Here is a 7,595-nt window from a genome sequence, read left to right on the forward strand (position 1 = left end):
AAAAAAATAAAATAAAATAATACTTTCAAACAATTCTACTGAAACATGTATAATTTGCTAGTTACATATGATAGGCTATGTTTTTCTTTGGGTCTATTTTATTCTCTCTATTTAAACATTAATTTATAAAATAACTTCTTTACATCAAGATTTGCAGATCCAAAAAAAAAAAAAAAACCACCATGTCTTATTCGCACATTTTTAAAAAACACTCATGAAATAGAGTATATTATTGCAAAAATATTTTATTCAATTTAATGTTATACACTCCTTATTACACCATAAAATTAATACTGACCTACTGACAGAGAATCTTGTGAAGGGAAGAATTTGATTTTTTCACTTTCCTGGTTTTTTGAGTAGCAGGTATATCTATAATTGTGTATGCCTATACATATCTATACACACATACACAGACAGAAATACACACATATATATGTAAAATAAACATGATGATATCATATATATATCAGATAAATTATTCTTGAAAGGAATACATACAAATATTATCTTTCTTTTTTCTCTAATAATCATTCAAATATTGCTTTCAATTAGTTTCAGTAGTACCCCAATGTTATCTGAGGAATTTCAGGGGTTTAAAAACATCAATTAAGGGGCTGGGGATTTAGCTCAGCGGCAAAGTGCCTGCCTGGCAAGCGCAAGGTCGTGAGTTTGGTTCCCGGTACCAGAGAAAAACCAAAAAAAAAAAAAAAAATCAGTTAAGTATTTCATTATTAATTTTCAAATTAAGCCAATTACATTAACACATTTTCTTTAAAATTTAATTATTTGTAATGTGCTCTCTCATATAGAAAATAAATGAATGTTTGCCATTAAATATGTTTTAAAGCTAACAATTTCTGTTGAATATATACTTTCAAATATGAGTAGCAAAGTAATGATTAAATTTTTTACACTTTATTTTCACTTGTTTGAATGTAATATACACAAATAAATAGGCCAGTGATGGTGAAACTTACAGAGTTTTCAATGACACAAAGAGCCCCCAACAGCACATGTGCCACAAGTTCACCTCCAGTGAAATAGGCAATATAATCAAAATATAAATACACAGCTTTAGTTTGTGATGTACCACAAATACAGGGTAGTATAATAATTTTGCATGATACACAAAAATGTAAGTTCAATCAAAATTAATTTACAATTATGACTAACTGGAACTTTTAAATGGCAAAGGACACATACTGAAAACAGTGCTTAAAGTTTTAAGATGTCTACAGGGAAAAGAAGATAATAAATGGGAAAATAACATCAAAATGTTTAGTGAAGAATAAAAAGAAAATTGCTTTCATTAGACTGTCTATTCTTTTAAACATATTCATAAATATGTAAAGATGAAAATCAAAGTATCAAGCACTAAAAGAAAAAAGAAAAGGAAGGATGTCAGAGAAAGTGTTAACATTGTGGAGACTTCATTCATTTCTGCTGTACAATGAAACAAAATATTCATTTGCTTAAGAAAGTGACAACCCTATGTATCATAGTAACAAAAGCTTTTTTCACTTGTTGATTCCGCAAGGTATAGATAAAAGGGTTCAAAAGTGGAGCCACGGAGGTATTGAGAACTGCAATGCTTTTGGCAATAGATATTCTTTGTTTGACTGACGGTTTCATATACATAAACAAGCAGCTGCCATAAGAAAGAGAAATGACGATCATGTGAGAAGAACATGTGGAAAATGCCTTCTTCCTCTGACTCGTTGAAGGGATTTTGAAAATTGCTAGGGTAATAAATGCGTAGGATATGATCACCATTAACAGTGTGACTAAGAGTGTAAGCAAAGCTGAGACGAACCCCATCATCTCCAGGAGGTGTGTGTCTGTGCAGGAGATCTGCAGGAGGGGAGTGGTGTCACAGAAGAAATGATCCACAACGTTGGAGGCACAGAATTCAAGATTTAGGCCTAAGAGCAGTGGTGGAAAGATGACAAAAAAGCCAGCAAGCCAACAACTGAGGACAAGCCCTGTGCAGATTTTGCTGCTCATGACGGTTGTGTAACGCAGGGGCTTGCAGATGGCCACATAGCGGTCATAGGACATGGCTGCCAGCAAGTAAAACTCTGATGCTCTGAGTAGGATGACAAAAAACACTTCAGTAACACACTGTCATAGGAAATAGTTTTGTCTGCACTTCCCATAGTAACTAGCAACTTAGGGATGCATGTGGTAGTATAGGAAATTTCTAAGAAAGAAAAATTCCGAAGGAAAAAATACATGGGAGTCTTTAGGTGAAGGTCCACCAGGGTGAGTGTGATGATTGTGAGATTGCCTGTGATGCTGAGCAAATAGGTAAGAAGCAGGGAGGTAAATAATACAACTTTTAATTCTGGGTGATCTGTCAAGCCTGCCAAGATGAACACTGTCACTCTTGTATAATTTCCCATTATAATCCTCTGAGTTTATCAGGTCTGAAGAGAAAAGTAAATAAGTTACAGAATCTCTACAGAAAAATAATGGTGATAACTAGTGTCAAAGCTAATGTTAACAATAATAGAGTGGTGCTTCAGGAAGAACGATCATATTTTGAGACTATCTGGACAAGGAAGTAAAATGTTAATTCGCAATTCACCTGGAGAATAATCAATATAGTGTTAGTAATTTTCCCCTTTTATGAAAAAATAAGACATAAACAGAATAATCTGAAAATAAATTTATTTTTCTTTCTTGATAATGCACAAGAAAAAAGATATACCGTAGGATATATCATTTTTCTGATCAATTAAAAAGATTTAATTGCATAAAATAGAAATATTTGCATTAAAAACAAATGGACTGTGATTACTTGAAAACATCAGTCCACATTGAACACAATAAAAAAAACCACACACTCCACACACACACACACACACACACACACACTCCACACACACACCGCAGAGCCCTGATTTTTCAGGGTAGAAAACTTTCCCATTTTATTCACCTAATTAAGCTCAAACACCAGATTCCTGTCTCATTTGCTTGTATGACTAAGACAAAATTGCAAATCAGTGAAAGTCCAGCATTGCATATAATTTCAGTTACTCTTACTACATTTCTACTGCTTCAGCCTCTATTGTCGCATCCACTTTTCCACCTGGTACCACATCACCAAATGCCAAAAAGTGTCTGATAACATCATTAGGTTCAGTCAGTCACTACAGTTCTTCTCTGGGGTTTTGGTTGTGAGAATGGACTAAGTACATTTAGTAGTGTGCTACAGGGAGAGAGAAACAAAGAGAGATACATAGATATGTGTGGAGAAATTGTATGAGGTGGAAGAAGTACAGATTAAGATGCATGGACTCCTGGAGTGATTAGTAGGACATTTAGACATGGGAAAATTAGCTTGGTGGAAAAGTTAAAGGAAGATTCAATAGACATACATCAGAATTAAATATATTAAGGGAGAAATATGCAGTAATAAAACTTCTTTCCCAGTGCTTCTAGTTCTTTTTGTTACTTTCTGGTTTGTTGTCTGTAGAGATTGAAACATAAAGGTTTTAAATCAGTGGCTAAACATGAGTATTGGATATACTTGGAAAGCATGAGGAAACTACAGAATAGCATTGACACAAATTTTAGGTGACATATTTTCCCTATCCCAAGAATATTGAAGTTTCCAGCTGACATGCAGTTAAAGAGATGCTAACAAATAGGTAGTTCTTCTTTATATTCAACAGATATTTAGACAACAAAATTAAGAAATTTAAATTACAAATACACTAGAAATCTAGTATTAAGATTCATGAGATATCTATAGAAAATTTCCTGTTTTGAGGCATATATTATTCAAATTTATTTGTACTTAATATTTATGAAAATATCTTTGTCTTTCATTTAACTGATCAAAGGTACAAGAAGGATATGATAGGAAACACAAAAAAAGAAAAACATATGAAAATATGGCTCCTTAAATTAAAACAACACTGAGATTCCACCTTACCCCAGTAAGAATGGCTAGCATTAAGAAATCAACCAATAACAAATGCTGGCGAGGCTGTGGAGAAATAGGAACCCTTCTCCACTGCTGGTGGGAATGCAGACTGGTGACACCACTGTGGAAATCAGTTTGGAGATTCCTCCGAAAACTAGGTTTAGAGGTCCCATTCAACCCAGCTATCCCCCTGCTGGGTATTTTCCCAGAAGATCTAAAAACATCATATCACAGTGATATATGTGCACCTATGCTCATAGCAGCACAATTTGTAATTGCTAAAATGTGGAAACAACCCAAATGTCCATCCACCGAGGATTGGATAAGAAAATTATGGTACTTTTATATAATGGAATATTACTCAGCTGTAAAGAAAGATAAACTCAAGGCCTTTATATTTAAATGGTCACAACTAGAAACCATACTCATAAGTGAAATAAATCAAACATACATGTGCAAGCACCACATTGTGTCACTAGTGTAAAACTTGAAAGAGTTAATTTAAACTCGGAGGTATGATAGACACTGTGAAATGAGGAAACCACTGAAGAGTAAAGGGCTTCTGGGATGTGGGAAAAGAGAAGGGAACGAAGGAGAAATTTTGTATGTATGTATATACAGGATAGATAACATGGTTGTTCTTCTGTCTTCTATTTCTATGCTGAAAGAAACTGTCAATGAGTCTTTGGTTGACCAGTATTGCATGTTTATATCTGTTTTCATGAGAAGTCACTTTGAAGATATCAATATGTAATACAACCACCATTGTTAATTCCCTACCACTTTGTTTTGTAACTCTGTATTGTCTGTATTGTGCTTGTGATATGTTGTAAAATGTTGTATGTCTGTTGATGTTTCCCTCCTTTTATCTTTAAAATTAAAAAAAAAAGAAACACAGAAATTCCATCATGTACTGAAAAATCTGATTTCTTCTAACAAAATTTCATAATGTGCCTCCCTTTGAGGTGATAGTACCTACTCAAATTTGTTAATCTGGATTTTGTATACTAATTTCTATTTTTTGAAATGTAAAAGCAAAATTTTTCATCTGCAGTTTAAATTGTACAATAAAATTTGTTTAAAGCACACTTTCAAGCTGTTAAAAATGGCAATAACAAAAAAAAAAAAAAAGAAAATATGGCTCCTTGAATGGACACTCTGAACATCTGAATCATCACTCTGAATCATCATCAAACACAAAATAATTGTGTTTGCCTGAAGGGATTGGCATTATAGGACAATGTCTTCTGTCTTGGGGATATCAACATAATTATTTGTAACTTCAAATACATTCATTATTATTAAGAAAAGATACACAGAAGCTGGATGGACATGGTGCACACAGTCGTCCTCTCAGCACTCTGGAGTGTTGAGGCAGGAGCCCAGCCAGGGAATTTAGGAACTTGGAGAAACTCTGTCTCAAAATAAAAAATAATACAAGGCACTGAAAATGTAGCTCAGAGTGAATGGCCTGAATTTTATTCCTCAGTGTGAAGGTCCTGGGCTGAAAAATAGAAGAATAGAAAGAAGGGAAGGAAGGAAGGGAAGGGTGGACTTATTTCAAATAATACCTGGAGAAGTTTACAAAAGGAAATTAATAGTAAAAAATAGATCTTAGAGGTAAAAAATAAAATGAGACAAAATATTCCTAGAAGAGAAGGGCACAAATATAATTTCTTTAAAAAAAAGTAAAGGTCTTTTGTTAAGTCCATGTCCATTGATAATGTTAGTAATATATGCATACATGAGTGAAAAATTGCTGTTAGTTTTATTGGACATTCTTTTCACGTTCAGATAATTCTGAGGCAATGTGTTATAAGAATTTTCTCATTTTTGCAATTACCTTAATGGCAACAATTATAGGAATGTATGTATCTAAAATGCATGAACTACAAGTTTATGATGTCTAAGCATTCCTTTGTTCAACTGCAAGAAACACAGACCAACTATCCCTCCACATACCCTGTAAAAAATTAAGATTTATAAGGCAGGACTATAAATGCAGTTGGCTGAGTTGCGTTAACTATTGTGAATATCAGATAAGTTTCTAAATGAAAAATATTTTCAGACCTAAATTCTCCTGGTATTCCATGCTCTAATTTCACCACTCCCCCTCAATCACAATCTAGAAGGTAGAAAAAGAAAAGGTTAAATATATTAATGTCAAAAATAGAACAAATGTAAGTGAAATATATATTTAGCAGAGAATACTATCTTTAACATTTGCAAATCTTAATTATTTTCATCTAGAAGAAGTATACCCAAAAAAGTTTCAAATGAACACATATACCTGAGACAAATACACATACCATGTGTCTCCCACAAGGTGGTATAGACACAAGATTATCTAGAGAAAGATCCCTTGATATCCATATGTAACTCTTTTAGTATCACACTGGTCTAAGCTCACAGAAACTCCATTTCCATGCCAGTGTTTCTCATTCTACTGCCGGTCTTTGCCTGTTTACCTCACCTATCAGTGTCACTCTTGGAAATGCTTTAGTTACCTCATTGATTGCAGCTAGACTAGTGTAATAAGTTCTCCATTTATTCTCATTTACCTATTTGTGTACTGAATCTTTTTCTACGGATCACCCACACTGCCATATAAAATCAGTCAATCCTGACCCTTTGGAGTGTTTATGTTTTCTGTCCCCTAATGAAAATATCTAAAGATAATGAAGAAGTCTCGTGAGACTGTGAGACTCAAGAGCATCATTTCCCGAAGGATCATCAATGTTTATTTCATATAGATTTCTTCCCTTGGCATTTTATATTTAAAAAAAATAAAATATATATCAAAGGGAAACAACTTTAAACTATGCCACTGGAGAAATCAGCATAGATTGCCCTAATGCATCATTGTATTTCCATTAGTGAAAAGAAAAGTTTACAATTTGCAGGCAAAGCACTTAAGATGTACATAATCGTTCACAATAGAGGTTAGCATTGCCCTCAACATCTCTTTCCAGCTGAGTGTTTTAGTTTAGGGCTCCCAACTCAGTAATTTGACTTGGATTGTGAACCGAATGCAGTTCATCCAATCTGTCTCGTTTTTCAAGCCATCATCTGTATACAATTGTCAGCCCATTCGTTAACTCAGAAGAGTGAGGAGGACGTTAGGAGATGTTTGTCCTGTTGTATGGATGGGTGAGTGGGGGAACACTCAGGTGCTGGTGCAGCTCCCCTTCATCTCTGGTAGCCTGTCTGAGAGAGCTACCTGGTAAGGAATACTACAGCCAACAGTCAGGTACTTCTAAGGCTCTTGATGCAGTTTTAGACATCTATATGGCAGTTTTCTTGTGGAGGATTTCTGAGACAGTTCTTAAAGCAAGTCATAGATAATCCTCATGCCTTCTGAGATCTAAGGTATTCTCCCCTTAGGAAATAGGTCTTTCTCTACCCCACTATAATCATGTTCAGAGTGTCCATTCAAGTAGCCATATTTTCCTATGTTTTTCTTTCTTTGTATTTCCTATCATATCCTTCTTGTACCCTTGATCAGTTAAATGAAAGATAAATATATTTTCATGAATATTAAGTACAAATAAATTTGAATAGTATATGCCTCTTAGTTCATTTTTGGTGATGACAACAAAATAACTTAAGCTGTGTGATCTACAAAGGAGACATGTTTATATTGGCTAATGCTTCTGGAGAC

The 7,595-nt window shown here is 34.1% G+C and overlaps 1 protein-coding gene across 1 annotated transcript; it reads right to left on the reverse strand.

Annotated features, from left to right (window-relative positions):
- Positions 1 to 1,467: 1,467 nt before the first annotated feature.
- On the reverse strand, positions 1,468 to 2,405 carry LOC102012404 (olfactory receptor 6C74-like). Its single transcript, XM_013520846.1, is given in 2 exon segments — positions 1,468 to 2,126; positions 2,129 to 2,405. Coding segments are annotated over 2 exon segments (936 nt in total).
- Between the last annotated feature and the right edge of the window lie 5,190 nt (positions 2,406 to 7,595).

This window comes from Chinchilla lanigera, unplaced genomic scaffold, assembly GCF_000276665.1.
Source record: "Chinchilla lanigera isolate Chin_1 unplaced genomic scaffold, ChiLan1.0 scaffold00057, whole genome shotgun sequence".
Taxonomy (NCBI): Eukaryota; Metazoa; Chordata; class Mammalia; order Rodentia; family Chinchillidae; genus Chinchilla; species Chinchilla lanigera.